General features: G+C 30.9%; 1 protein-coding gene across 3 annotated transcripts in view; it reads right to left on the bottom strand.

Moving 5' to 3' along the window:
- Nucleotides 1-905: 905 nt before the first annotated feature.
- Nucleotides 906-16432, bottom strand: part of LOC134680638 (kinase suppressor of Ras 2-like) — a 41709-nt gene continuing 26182 nt past the window's right edge. For all 3 annotated transcript variants that reach the window (XM_063539763.1, XM_063539762.1, XM_063539764.1), the window contains 8 exons: nt 14168-14259; nt 12106-12196; nt 11050-11138; nt 10339-10435; nt 8337-8470; nt 6624-6755; nt 5419-5548; nt 906-4320 (listed from right to left, as the gene is read on the bottom strand). In XM_063539763.1, the coding sequence (XP_063395833.1) occupies nt 4165-4320; nt 5419-5548; nt 6624-6755; nt 8337-8470; nt 10339-10435; nt 11050-11138; nt 12106-12196; nt 14168-14259 (921 nt within the window). In that variant the 3' untranslated portion in view covers nt 906-4164. The remainder of the gene's footprint in view (nt 4321-5418; nt 5549-6623; nt 6756-8336; nt 8471-10338; nt 10436-11049; nt 11139-12105; nt 12197-14167; nt 14260-16432) is intronic.

Raw genomic sequence — 16432 nt, 5'->3', positions numbered from 1 at the left:
GGGACAATAGAACTTACAAAAGTTTAAATGGACAGGTAACTTGCAGGTGAATCTATAGAAAGGTTCAATAGGGTTCGCTATAATATAAATACATAAAGTGACTGAAATTCTACATCTTTATTCCTTCATTTTGTTAACAGCTTACTGTTGGGTAACTCTTTTCTGTAACTTGGTTACTTGATATTAAATGTCATTTCATGCACAAAAAGATCAAAGAATTTCCCAGAATTATAGACCACACCAACACCCATGTCCTACGAAAACCAATATCACAACTCATATAAGAACCCAAACAGGAGAAAACATGTCTCGTCTGCTTTACTGATCATGATTGAATTTTATGTTAAGTCTGTAAGAAGGTATCTCATAAACCTAAAACTGAAATGAGATCAAGGATCAGATAAACCTTGTCAAACCAACATGTGCATCTTACAATTCTTCCATACACCAAATATAGTTGACCTATTGCTGAAAGTATCTGATAAAATGGCCTAACCACAAAATTTTAACAGCATATAAACCATTAAAATGAAATCAAGGTAAGATGAACACAGTCAGTTGAACATGTAAACCTAACAATTAATCTGCACACCAAACAAAGCTGACATATTGCATGTAGTAAGTTAGAGACAAAATTTTAAAACCTAATGTTGACCAATGAACAATGAAAGTGAGGTCAAGGTCAGATAAAACCTTCCTGCATGAGATGGTCTTGTACACCATTAAATCATTCTATACATCAAATATACAATTCATTTACCGGTAATGTTTATGATATCAGAGAAAAAGACCTAATATGGAAAAGTGAATGTTAACAAAGGAACTATGAAAATAAGTTCAAGGTCAGATGAAGCAATGAGTGTCCAATAACAATCCTTCATCTATACCAAATAAAATAAAACACATTTTATATTGGTTTTTACTTTATTTTTTGCATTAGAAACATAAATATTTTTGAAATAAGATTTAATTACATTTACAACAATTCATTCAGAGAGTTATCCGCCCATACTCCAACAAGTATCAATTAAATAATGCAGTATCCACACACATTCTGAGATACAAACATTCAATCACTAGCACACAATAAAATGGAATGATTTAAAAGTAAAGGCTAATTCCTAGTCATTTGAGTGCTTCATTTGATTGTATCATTATCACACTAACAAAAATCTCTAAAGATCAAGACAGTACAGTTCAAATGAAAATTTTATACTTGATTTCATAAAAGTTGTGATTTTCCAAATCATATCCATGCAATAATAATTCTGGAAAAGAAAAGACGCATTTCAGATTTGGAGACTAAAATATAAGCTGAAATTTAAAATGTACACAGAAAGATCCTTCAGCTTAACACTAAATAACAGCTTACAGATATAATGAAAATTGTCTTATTTTATGGTTACCATGACTTTTAGGTAGCATCTAAATTAGAGATGCTTTTAATGTTTCTTGACAAAATTTCTGCATAGTTTAATAGATATAAGTCATTCTAATTAAATAAATAAACCAATGTTTCCCCCATGTTTTTTTTGAAAATATTCAATATTTTATACAGATATTCTCAACATACAAATTTTCTTCCTTATTTTTTGGGCTATGGTACTTTTCAGAATTATGTGGTTGAAATGAGATCAGTGTCTATTTATGCATTTCAGATATTACACAAGGGAATTATTCATAGATATTTTTTTTGGAGTTTATGCTTTGCAAGATTCATTTATTATCTCCCCTTTGTATAGACTGTTGACAACTTATCAAAATTATTCAAGTATTTTAGTTTTAAGCCCCCACCCCCCTCTTTCCTCTTATCTCAAACTTAAAAGGGAATCATTAATCTTTTTGATAGTTTTCACCACTAGAAGAGCTTTCCTTTTATTAATAACGATGACTTTTGTAGAGTATAATTTCCAACTTTGGTATTGGTATGAAGTCAATTGCATTGACTGTGGGAACTCCAAAAATTGAGAAAAAATGAATATGATTTGGAATATATCTCCATATAATTACCAATTTTATACCTTAGTTTAATGCACTCTATATAAATAAATTTGTGTAGCACTTCAGTCATATATAATGAAAATATAGATAATAAAAATGTATATCACATATATAGTATGAAATACCATAGTTGTCAAACTAAATGGTGTTGAAGGTACTGACCAGATACTGACCATTCACATGATATAATATAGAAAACATGACTAATTACTTCACAGATTCAAATGAAGTATTCAAATTTAATAACTTAATGAATGAAAAACTTAGCAAAAGCAGAAATCCTAATCAGGAATAATACTTTTATCTAATGAAAAACATCTCTTGTTGTATCTGATAATAAATGTTTATCTTTAAAGTGTTCAGTAAAAAATCTACAAGCCAAAGCGTTTCACAAAGGCATGGGGATTTTTATACAAATCAAAATGTACTAAAATGGCTGTGTAAAAAATAAAACCTTAACAATTATCACCTGTAATGTCTTAAAGGCCAGACAGCCATTCTTCTTTAGGGAATTACAAAAGTGTAATGCGGGAGGAAAAGGGCTTTAGAGATTGTCTTCCTTTACCATTATCGATTTTAAAATGACTTATTTTTCCCAGAACAGGACCAAGGAAATTGAAATATTGATAAGACAGCATAATGGTTCATACTCCAACTCCAAGTTTAGCGAATCACAAGATCTTGTTCAATTCTCAATGCTCTTCAACTTTGTACTAGTTTGGCTTTTTAAATATTTTGATATGAGCATCACTGATGAGTCTTATGTAGACGAAACCTGCGTCAGGCATACTAAATTATAATCCTGAAACCTTTGATAACTATCAAAACCTGGGATAAATTTGAAAAATAAAAGATCAGAATGAACATCAGTTCTATAAGCTTCAAGATTACTTCATTGTTTACTTGTTTTTTCCAACACATCCTTGGTCCTGTTCTCAAATGTTTACCAATAGTTTAAAGCAAATACTTTAAAATAATGAAATTCAGGCAATAAATACTGTTAGGAAAATAACCAACAGTCCAATAACAAACTTATAAAACTCTTAAAAATTTGATGGTATTTTTTAAGCAAGCAATATAGATAAAAACAAAATCATCCTCAGTCAAAAATGACAATAAGATTAACAAACTGTAGCAAGTTATGTTGGCTGGTAATATATTGCCAACTTGATTAAGTAGCCCCCTTGTCTATATATCTCAAAACAAAACCAAAAGCTCTCTAAGGGAGATATATATCAGAAAAAACTTTATGATTTATACTGGCCTAAAAATGTAAATTACTTTGTGATGGCTGACTGTAGTTATCTCCCTTTGATAAATAACACAAAGATTAACTCCTTTTAAATAACTTAATTTATTTTATAAGATATGAAATCTTTTGAAGATTTCAGTTTTTCTAAAACTTAATCTTTTTTTAGATAGTCTCAGAAATATTCTCAATACATTAAAATTTAATTAATTAAAGTCAACTGTATCATGTTCGACAGCAGACAATATTGAATTTGACAGCTTCCTTCACAAAATTTGCAACTTTAAAAGGCAACCAATGAATAACTTTAATTTAAAACCATACCAACTTGTGCTGAACAGAATGCAATTAATTTAATATTTATTCACTTAAAGAGTATACATTTCTTAAAAACAAATAATGAAAGCAGCAAATTAAAAACAAAGCCTTGAACAACTGAAACCATTATTGATATTACTCCCCCCCCCCAACTCCAACAAGTGAATGTAAAAAATATTTTGGACATCCTTACTACAGGCAAAGGAAGACCTCAAAGACACAGGTGATAAATAAGAAAGTGATAAAAACTGATGTTCTGAACCTCTCTAGTTAAAAGAACACAGAAAATTCAAACAAATGCTTGACTTAGTTTGACATGCATTAAAACACATTTATCTTTTGCTAGCTTTGGAGACGGTTTTGCAGCCTTTTAAACATCACGGTCAGATATAATTTCCCTATCCAGATAATACATATGGTGTGAATGTGATCTTCATGACATAACTATATTCCTCATCCTGAATGGAAAAATTGTACTGGACATTCACAAAACTGGCCAACTCGTCTATTGTGGTGGGATGACTCCCGGCAGAATTTATAGCCTCTGCTGCGGCTATATCACATAAAATAGCTGATGTGCCCATGTCAGATGTTTGTCATGTGAAAACTGATTCGGCACTGCGTGATATATGGATAGGATGTGAAGGACTCCGATGAAGAGGTTTTTTAGGTAAACGGTCTAAGGCTTTTAAAATCCAGGCAAAGTCAGGTCTATCACTATTATTAAAAGTCCAACACATCATTAACAAATCCTGAAATAGATAAAATATATTAAAAGTCCAACACATCATTAACAAATCCTGAAATAGATAAAGTATATTAAAAGTCCAACACATCATTAACAAATCCTGAAATAGATAAAGTATATTAAAAGTCCAACACATCATTAACAAATCCTGTAATAGATAAAGTATATTAAAAGTCCAACACATCATTAACAAATCCTGAAATAGATTAAGTATATTAAAAGTCCAACACACCATTAACAAATCCTGAAATAGATAAAGTATATGTCTTAATGCTACATTATATTGGAATTTCTATCACTATTGTTAAAAGTCCAACACATCATTAACAAATCCTGAAAAAGATTAAGTATATGTCTTAATGCTATATAATATTGGAATTTGAAATTGATTAGCCGAAAGCTAAAGCCTGTGAGAAGTCAGATGTTTTCAATTCTAACATGCAATACTTAAATTCAGAAATAATTGAGTTTTTTTTTTATTATTGCGAAAAATGCAACTCATCGCAATAATTTAAACTTGTATTTTTTTTATATGAATTTAACAGGATTTTTCTCAATATTGCAAAAAAATAATATAGCCTTTTGGTCTCAAATGACAAAATCCCAATAATAAATGCACGCAATAATTTCTGACTTTACAGTATGCAAATTTATCTTATTGACTATCTTAACATGTGAAATTCAGACAAAGTGTCCATTTAAAGTGATCAAATCTTCAATATTAACAACCTACTTAAATTGGTCTTTACAAAAACAAATACCAATTTGATAGCTATTGATGTGTTTTCTGGCTTTTTTTAGCTTTTTTTTTTTTAAATACTGTAAATTCAGAAATTAATGTGAGGTTTTTATCATTGCGAAAAATGCAACTGAGTTGTAAACGCAATAATTTAAACTCGCATTTTAAAATATTTTATATAAATTTAACAGGATTTTTCTCAAAATCGTAAAAATTAAAATCACTTAAGTCTAAAATGACAAAATTGCAATAATAAATGCACGCAATAATTTCTGAATTTACAGTATACAGGGTTTCCACATGTTATCTTTTAACCATTGATATTCCTAGATTTGTACAGAAGTTAAAAGAAACATATATTACCTTAAATTCCCTGGTTCCTGAAATACTTCCTAATGATTGCTTCAGTCCCTTTCCCACCTGCCATATAACAGTTTCTGGAGGTTGATTTCGGAATGGCCACTCACCACAGAGAAGCTCATACCATACAGTCCTGAAAATTAGGATACATGTTTACTTTGAGTTCAGTTTAAATTATATATACAGAATAATATAAAAAAGATGGAAGGAAGAAGCATTCAACAAAACAGGTGTCTATACATGTACCAGGGTTTTTCTTCTGGTGGTCGCCATTTTCGCATTTTGCGAAAAAATAATTATTGTGGCGATTAAAATTCATCACTTGTGAAAGAATTAGGCAAAAGAAATATATTTGACTATTTAATTTCATCCATCTTGTTTATTAATTTTGTTTCGGGTTTCTGGAACCTTAGACAATACTCAGAATTCACCTTGAACTCGTTGATTGTATTGTTTGACAAAATGATATGGTTAAATGGCGTCCCTCACATGTCACATAAAGGATTTATTAAGCCCTTTGCGACACACATGTTTGAAGCAAACTTTTGACATCTTCTCTACTTCTGTTATTAACGATGGTCGGGAAAGGAAAACTGTTGTTATGAAGAAAAAATTTCAAAATCAAGAGAAATCTCTGATTAGAAACTTTAACCTTTGACTTTGATATAGATAATTGATTTGACAGGGTACTTCTTTTTCATTTACGATGGTTCGGAAAGAAAACTGATATTATGAAGAAATGTATTCAACAGATTGGGAACAACCACTGAAATGAGTGGAAACCTTCAATGTAAATGACTATCCCTTTAATGAGGGACCAAATTCAAGTGAGGAAAAGAAAAAGAAAAAAATTGTTGTAAAAACAACTTTAATTTATATTATTTGAAAGAAGGAAAATTCAAAGCAAAAAAAAAAAAAATGTTTCTAGGCAAAAAAATATTTTAAAATGGCGAAAAAAATAATTGACCCAGGAGAAACCCTGGTCTATTGAAGGTGTCAATCCCATAATCGTTAGGAGTCTTATCAAAAATAGTTGAGAAAAAATGAAACAGAAACTTTCAAGATATAGTTCTGAAACAAGACACTCCATTAGATGGTGGAATACTTTTACATTTTGTGAGAAGCCATTTAATTTTATAAGCATGCAATTTAATGGAATCGTCCAAACTATAAAGAATATCTTCTTAGTTCAAAAATATATTTCTTACCCAAATGCATAAATATCAGATTTTTCTGAGAATGGGAGATCTAGTTTACCACTTAACGGTTGTAACTGTCTAATAACTTCTGGAGCCAGGTAACACAGCCATCCTGGTGATATGTTTAACCACTCTCCCTTTCTGTAATATAAACACATGTTTAAACACTATCGTATCCTACGAATATAAACACATAAGTCAAGTGATGTTCTTAAATTCCTCCCGTCTATTAATAATTTAACAGTGTTTCTAGCCTGATGTTACATGCACGTTACATGCCAATGATAATAAATGCAAGTGTTTATTGTATATGATTACTGAAGAGAAATTGAATTTATGCCTTTTGGTTACATTTGTTGTTCGGTTGCTGTCTCATTTTGCTGTGATTGTTAACAAATGACTAAATGAAAGATTAATCCTTTCCTCCATAGTGAGGCCTTTTGATGCCCCCTCCCCCCTTATACTCCATAATGACGCCTGTGTAGTACCTCATTTGAAACGCTTTGCCTACAAATTGTCTGCAGTAGACTTAATAAAATTTGTATCTAATATGAGAAGGAATATCGGACTTATTTTTATTTGTTGCAATATTTGTTTTTCACAATGCATTAATACTTTAAAGCATATTTTCAACATTTTATTGAAAAATCCTATGCGTATTAAGTATGCCAAAAAAAATTTAATGGAGGAAAGGATTAATCAATCAATTTCAGGAAAAGCTGCATACAAATAATGTTTTCAATTTTTTTTTAAATTTGAATGCACATGTATAATTTGGGCTGAATGACATATGCGTCGTTCCATAAATTTCTTTTCTTTTACATCATCTTTGTAAAATAAATAATTTCAGTTCTAAGAAGTTCCATGGAAGTAAAAAAATGTTACTGTAATAAAGTTTTCTAAGGGACGACATCAAAAGTTCAATGAAGGATAAAAAACTTAATTCACATAGTTTTTTCACTGACCCCCCCCCCCCCCCCTCTATTAAGAAAAATTTATTGACCAATAGGGATATATGTAAAATCGATTTTAGATTAACAAAACTTACAGCAATGTTGACCCCCTCACCCCCAAACTATTTGATTTAAGTTTTTTATCCTACATCGATCTTTTGATGTGCCTAAATTATCTATCATAAATATTTTGACTGTCGTTCAGAGAATGTCAAATGAAGAAGACTGTTTTATTTCGGCTTTACTGTTTAATACTAACAGCCAAATGGCCACTTTCAGATAATCAAATTTATACTGTAAATTCAGAAATTATTGCCAGATTTTTATTAATGTGAATTATGCAACTGTATGGGTATCCCAATAATAGGAACACACATTCAGATAACTAAATCATAGCTCTGTTTTTATATTTTATTGAAACCTCAATAACCAAACTCTCATTTTTGTACATTGTTGAACATGGCAATAATAAATGCACACAATAATTTCTGGATTTACAGTATTAATGAACTACCGTATATCAGGTTATTTTTGCTATTTACATTGAATAAGGTAAATAAATTATTTTGGCGGTTATTATTTTGGTGGATTCAAAACTTTTATCGATACCTTTACAATACTTTTAAATTTGCGGTATTTATTTTGAAGATTTTGATCTACCGCGAAAATGTACACCCTGCGAAATTAACCTGCTATACAGTGTGATAATGAGGTCATGAGTACAAAGAGATACATATATTTCTTACAACAACTATCACCTATATCTTACCTGTTACCATGACACAATCGTGTCACATTAAATAAACCAAAATCTGTTATCACAACTTTGCCATTTTCTAAAAATATATTTTTTGACTTCAAGTCTTTGTGTATAATTCCCCTTGCATGAAGATATCCCATACCCTGTAAAGAAAAGAGTGTGTGAATAACATGATATATATACTATATCTATATAGCAATAGAACAAGAATGTGTCCATAGTACACGGATGCCCCACTCACACTATCATTTTCTGTGTTCAGTGGACCGTGAAAATTGGGGTCAGAACTTTAATTTGGAAATATCATGTCATAGGGAACATGTGTACTAAGTTTCAAGTTGATGTAACTTTACCTTCATCAAAAACTACCTTGACCAAAAACTTTAACCTGAACTTTGCATTATCATTTTCTATGTTCAGTGGACCATGTAATTGGGGTCAAAACCAGGGCTTCCAAAATTTTTCTGAGCCAGCCGGACATTTTATATCTGATCCGAATTTTAATCCCCAAGACTAAGTCACAAAAGGCAATTATAGTAATCAGATGGCCATCACAATGATTGACATTAGATTAAAAACGATATTAAACTTTACTTTGATAAAAATTTGATGTTCTGTCATAAACTGTTAAAATTGGCATTGCATCATTCAAAGTGTGCACATCAGCCTGGTCATATCTGCATAAGACTTTTTATTTGTGCAAATTGACGTTGTCCAGAACTTTATTTTCCTTTTTAAAGTCACATTTTTCAAAACCGGATGTTGACTTGACAATGTTAATGTACGTTTACATAGCACGACTGAGCGAAGAAGCTCTTTCCACGTTATTTCTTCAACAAAATACTTGAAATGAACGTTAGGTACAGGTATCAATGATAGTTTTAGAAATTTGAAGAAATGTAGGATGCATAATTGAATTTCCCACCTGTGCACATGCGCACACGTGTTCTTTTTCATACAAAGTAGTTCTAACGATTTTTTCGGGTAAAACCTTTTTAAATGTTTCATCAAATCAAGTTTATAAAAGTATTTATTATAAATTTGATCTTTTGGACTAAATCAATTAGATACAAACATCTGAAATGTACGAAAGTAATTGTGAATGGAACGATTAAATTTATACGATGTCCGGTACTGAAATTAGTTTACCTGTCACCTGAACAGTTATAGTTTTCAGCTGTCCAACAACTAATTAGCCTTGATTAAAATTAGAAAATATTGAAGTAAGGGTTGTTTTGATAGTAATTAATCAACATGTCACTTTTATGACCGGAAATGTATGGCTGTTAAAGGCAAAATGTTGGGTCAAAAAGATCGTGAATTATATTAAAATGACCGAAAAAGCCTTGAAAAAATTATGACCGTTTCATGCTTTTCCCAGACGGTCTTTTACCGGACATTATACAAATGACCGAAATATATGACCGTTTTGGAAGCCCTGGTCAAAACTATAATTAAAATTAGAAAGATCATATCATGGGGAACATGTGTACTAAGTTTCAAATTGATTGGACTTCAACTTCATCAAAAACTACCTCGACCAAAAACTTTAACCTGAAGCAGGACGAAGGGACGTACAGACGGACGCACAGACGAACGAACGAACGGAGGCACAGACCAGAAAACATAATGCCCCTCTACTATCGTAGGTGGGGCATAAAAATAGAAAGAATATTTTATTTTATGAATTCAGACTATAAGCTCTCATACCTACCTGCCTACAGAAAATCATCAAAAGGAAAAGATAGTTATAGTCTTCTTGAAAGGTAATGGTGTGTAAAAATTTGGTAAAGATACAATCAAGCATACTTGAGTTTTTGCAAAATGTGCTTGGAAGAATAAACTAACACTGATGTACCATAATACCTCAATCTTTGACAGGAGTATGACAATTACTACAAAACATAACAAAATTTACTATGAATATGTACGTGTCAACTTCATTTAACTTTGATGGAGTGTTGTCTCATTGGCAATTATATCACATCTCCTTATTTTTATAACCACCTACCTGTGCTATTTGAGAAGCTACCAGTATAGCTTTATTCATCTGCACTTTTTCTTTTGTACTTCGTACATATGCATATAATGTTTGGCCACTACAATAACTGAAACAGAAAACAATCATAAATAAGTACAATAATACATTATCTTAAATAAATCTTTGTCTTTGCTGATGCTTTCTTTTCCATAAAATGAAAAATAATTTAATCTATGTCTCTTTAAAAATTAAACTGTTTTGTTATAAAATGGGCTGTTATTTTCTCAACTTTGAACTGAATTGTTACTTAAAATTCTGTATGGGCATTTTATTGCAGAAAATATATAGTATTGTCTTTTCTCATTGTTGAAGTTGATTGGTTGCCTATAATTGCTTACATTCACTTTATTTGAACTTTGGGGGTTAGTTGTCTCATTGGCCATCATACCACTATCACATCTCTTTACTTTTATATTGTTGACACAGAGGTCTGTCTAGAGTTTTTCAATTTGAATGGTAAATTTTAAATGAAAATTTTGAAATTAAAATGGCAATAACTTAATTTTAAAACTATACAAATCATTTAGTCAAATTTTGAATCTTGAAATATGACACATATATTTGCATGCAGCTTTTCCTGTAATCATAATAATTATTCTGATATTTTGGTCTGTCTGGATAAAATCACAATAACAAATGCACACAATAATTTCTGAAATTACAGTACTATGTATATCTTACCTTGTAACTATAGCTAAATGTGGAGGCTTCATACAAGCACCCATAAATAATATTAAATTATCATGTCGAGTTTTCTTTAACATTGCAACCTGGGGAAAAAAGAATATATATATATCAATGTAATCATAAATATTTCATATATTAATTTGAGTTCAATAAAAAGTTTGCTGTTTATACCTTTGTGTTGAAAAAAAATACACACATCAAGACTGTATGGCATTGTGTAAATTACACCCTCTCTGAACAATTGTTATATTATGGTTTGCTTCACTTATTCATTAAGTAGATTTACGATATTAAATGTCCATTCTATTCAACCCATTCTTGCATCTGTATCAAGAATGTATATCAATGTGAGGGAACTAAGCCCAATATATTGAACTATTGCTGCATGTTTAAACAATGTCTATCATTAATTCATTTTTTTAACAGAAGAATTTATGCCTTTCTACAAATACTACTTCTATGGAGGTGTTTTTAACAAGACTTCCACTATGGATTAGGGTCTCCCACCCTAGGTAATTCAAATATGAATTTAGTATAAAGCTTTTATGTTTTAATGACCAGTTTCTAGATGGGGAAATAGTAATGACAAAACTACCAGTAAGTACAAAGTGCTTGTAAACACTGAAGGGTAAAGATTGTTTTAATTTATCAGTGGGAAGTAAAATTAAATATTGCATTGTATAAAAGCATTGGTTGTAGGTGATTTATCTACAATTCTGGACAATGGGAGATAATTCCAAATTTTAAAGATGATTTTAACAATCACATCGTTTATACTTTTAGAACAGATATAAGATTTCTGCAACTTGCAAAAGTTATGTAGTTTTCTTGACAGGTGTAACATTGTTTTGTGACTTTAATATCAGAGAATATATTTCATTGATAAATTTCCAGAAAAGTTCATTGATAAGATGTATAGAATGTTATGATCAAACCTCTATATTTTGTGTATCAAAAAGGTAGTAATAAGCCTTGGAAGATTTAAATATCAAGTCAGTATTATAGGGTTTTGATAGCATTTCATGCAATCTTTACCCAAAAAATACTTACCTCTTGTTTGAATGCTGACAGCTGAGCTTGGTTATCTGTATCGGAATCCATATGTAACATTTTAATGGCTACTTTACCATGCCAATGGCCCCTATAAAGTACAACATGAGATGTTAGTGTTAACATATTTTGCTTTTTGAAAATGTGAGGCTAAATATACTGTAAACCAACTAATTTTCGCAGATACAGTACATTCCGGTTATTTGCATAGCCTATTTGTCAAACGAAATTATGCAATAAAGCGGAGTATGCTTATATCCGAAATGACAAATTACGGAGTCAAATAACATCGATAGTGCAGATCAGCAAAGAAGAAAGATGTACGTCCATAGTCCACTTACAACATAATGAATGCTTATTTATTCTAATAAAAGTTATTTGTCTACTGTCATACATTTTATTTCATTGTGTATTCTTTCAATAAAGTTTATAAACACATTTTGTTTTAGTTTATTTATGTACCGACTTTTCCTTTACCTGAGATACGAAAATAAATTTGTTCTAAAAATAGATTTGTTTCTATGACCCGGATGTACAAATTAAATTGTTACGCTTTGTATAAAATAAATAAACTGTTTAACAATACTACACAGTTTATAATCATTGTAAACAATAATTGTGCAATGAACTGCCTTTGATATGCAGTATTTACCAATTACACAGTTTCGTTTATGCAAAGCAGTTAACAGGTGATGGGGCCATGCACGGGTTATTTGCTGGACACGAGTGTTGAAAGTGAGAAAATATAATAATCAGAAGTTAATTTTCTTTTAGAAAAATATCAAAAAGGAATGATTGATGTATAAAATTCTTCAACCATATATAAATGCCCTGTTTAACATAAATGTAGATCACCCAAGCTGAATTACGAAATTACACATTGGATAATGATCGATAATTAGCAGGCGTTAATGTTTTAAAAATTCACCAAAATATAATCTATGAACAATGTTTGAAATCCAATCAATAATTAACACCTTTTGAGATAGAAGATCATAGAATGGTTGTGTTTTTACAACAATCAGCTGATTGACATTTTTATGACCTCGAGGCTTAAAATAGAACATGGGAAACTTTACCTGTGTACACATCGAGGCCTTTTCTATAATCATATAAACACGAAAGATACTGTTTTAAAACTTTATTTGAATAACACACAAGTAAATGTGAAATAATAATGAAAATTATGATGCATTCAAGAAAAATATACTAACCAAATTGCCGTTTCCGGTCAAAAAGTCTCGTCAGTTTTAACTGAGCATATCTAGCTGGCGATTATTTTCTATGCAATAAACCGAAATGACGCTTGTAAGGCTATGCATATAACCGGACAATTTAATATTAGGTGAATGGGAAATGGTTTTGTGCAGGAGAAAAGTATGCAATTAACCGAATTATGCTATTAAGCGGTATGCAATTAAGTGGAATCGACTGTACTTTATTTTGAGTTTAGTTCTTCCTTATCCATTTCGCAGCAAATTTAATTTCGTGATTCCATAAAGAAAGATAAGGAAAATTGAAGTATTACATATTCGCTGCAATTTATTTTCGCCTTATTTTTTTACTCGTGTAAGTCGCAAAAATAAATTGCTCAAGAGAATCAGTTGGTTTACAGCATTATGACACAAAAAATATAATTTCAGAACAAAAAGTTTGTATTACAAATGTCTTGAAACTCACATAATATGCACAGATATTAAAAGAGAAACTCGCCCAACAATCAAAACAAGTAAAATCTTTTCAGCTCTTCCAATAAATATTTTTGTTTTTTTGTTTTTTGTTTTTAAAACTAATGATTGTCCAGTAAAAATTTGTTTTAACCAGGAAATAGCAGTTGTCCCATGAACAAAATGTCCATTGAATCATCCAGCACCATTGTGAACACTACAAGTATATTCACTAATAACTGATCATTAAGACTTAGAAAAAATAAATGCTTTCATAAAAGATTCATAACAAAAAGAAAAGTTTGTTCATAGCTAGGTCATTATCAAAACCTTTTAAAAGTGATTGGCCTCACTCTTAACAAGGTTTAAAACAATTCTACACTGGGAATACTTACTTATAAACAATACCAAATCTACCAGTACCAATTGATTCTTCTATAACCAGCTGTTCATATGGAATATCCCATTCTTTTAGGGTCACAGATAACTGAAAATAAATATAACTTAAATTAACCATGACCAAACATTCTCACAATCAATTTGAGTATTTATAATTGCCATGACTTTGACAGTTGATTTTTTTATTTCTAATTTTGAATGTCCCTTTCATATTTTTTGCATCCCCTTTGATTTCAATGAGTTGAGGAACATTTTTGTTGTAATTTATTAATGTCTCTCTTTCTTTAAGATAAATGACCTCAACATGAGAATTAATGCATTTTATCCACAGGCTCTTGTCTCAAAAAAAATTCCTATATATACCTTAATATAACACAAGGTACTTAACTAAATTTTTTGAAAAATGACACCCAGTCCCGAATTCCTGTAATTCTTTTATTTCTCGGTTGTCAAACCTACTTAAACTTAATATGCCGTAAATCTAAATCGATTTATATACACAATGGTATACGACACGACTATCATTGTTGTCGGGATCATAAGTAGCAGGCCTGAGAAGTCGGTCAACGGGATGTTTTTTTGCATTCGTCTCAAACTTTGGCAACACCCAGTCCGCATGTAATTTTATACTGGTTTCTCATTGGTCAATCGTCTGGCTAAAAATAAATGTGGGAAATTTTGGTCAATTTATAACTCTATATAGTGTCGTTGTGTACACGTGTTTCATAACAAACTTATTTGGGTTTGTTTCACATAATCTGTAAAGAATTTACAACAAAGATAATAATTCATAGTCAGAGGGAAGCTGACAGTTTTTATTTTAATATTTTTTTATAATAATTCAATCACTGCAGGCTGGGTGTTGCCAAAGTTTGAGATGAATGCAAAAAACATCCTGTTGACCGACTTCTGAGGACTGCTACTAATGGTCCCGACAACAATGATAGTCTTGTCATCTACCATTGTGTAGATAAATCAATTTAGATTTACGGCATATTAAGTGCAAGTAGGTTTGACAACCTAGAAATAAAAATATAACGGGAATTCGGGACTTGGTGTCATTTTTCAAAAAAAATAGTTAAGTACCTTGTGTTATATTAAGGTATATAGAATTATTTTTTTTGAGACAAGTGCCTGTGATTTTATCCATATGTCCAAATTTTTAGCCATGCCAGTCATGCTTGTTGGCTGATAGAGAAAAAAAAACTTATATTAAATATTAATATGTTTTTCAAAGTATTAGACAATAACTGCACATGTGCTGCATTTTACCCTAGATTTTTTTTATCCAATGCAGCCATGCTATTTGACAGACAAAATAAACATAAACTTTATACTAGATACTGTAAGAATAATTCACCCCAAGTTTTGAAATTGGTTCAGTCCTTTTAGATGTGATCTTTGATAACATATTTGACAGACATTCGCAAGGAATGACAGATACCAACTATTGACAAAATCCCTGATGAACTAAAAGCAATCTATACTATTAAACGAGAAGACCTCATTTTGGGTGTCGCTTCTCTTCTTTCCACAATAAATTAATCATCATGCCTCTGTGTCCTATGGGTACAGTGCATAATCGCTTTTGTCATCCATTCATATGATTATTCAGATTGAGTTATTTTGGGTGAAAAACGAGAAAAAAGACGTCCGGATATGTTTCCGTCATTGGGCAAAATTTTAGGTCAGATTAGACTTCCGGTTTCGTTTTTCTGTATACTTTGAACATACATTAATACTTCGAATACAGTGTATTTTCTGTCTTATATCCGTCATTGAACGAAATTTGAGTCAGATTAGACCTCCGGTTTGCGTTCTTCTTTTTACTTTGAAACAAATACATATACTACGAATAAAGTTTATTTTCTGTCTGATATCATTTTCAAATTTACTATCCACGGCAGTCACAGGGTTTATTTAATAGAGAGGGTCTGAATATTATATATCAATGACCGCTGTGGATCAATTATTAAACTGAGAATTGCTTGTAAAAAGAAAATACACTTTCGAGACGTCTGGAACGGGTGTTTTTAAGATCGAAATTTTAGGATTTACCATTTCGGGATCTGGAATTTTTTTTTTCGAATTTCGGGATGTCGAGATATTTAATTTGTATAATAAATTCAGAACCTCGGGATTTCATGTTTTTAAGCCCGGGATATTGGGGTCAGGACCCCTCCACAGTGGCGGATATAGAAATTTTCATATGCAGGGGCCCGTTGACTGCCTAAGAGTGGCCCGCTCCGGTCATGCTTCAG

Source organism: Mytilus trossulus, chromosome 8, assembly GCF_036588685.1.
Source record: "Mytilus trossulus isolate FHL-02 chromosome 8, PNRI_Mtr1.1.1.hap1, whole genome shotgun sequence".
In the NCBI taxonomy this organism is placed as follows: domain Eukaryota; kingdom Metazoa; phylum Mollusca; class Bivalvia; order Mytilida; family Mytilidae; genus Mytilus; species Mytilus trossulus.
The sequence above is the reverse complement of the archived record's forward strand: the minus strand, read 5'-3'. Positions and strand labels throughout refer to the sequence as shown.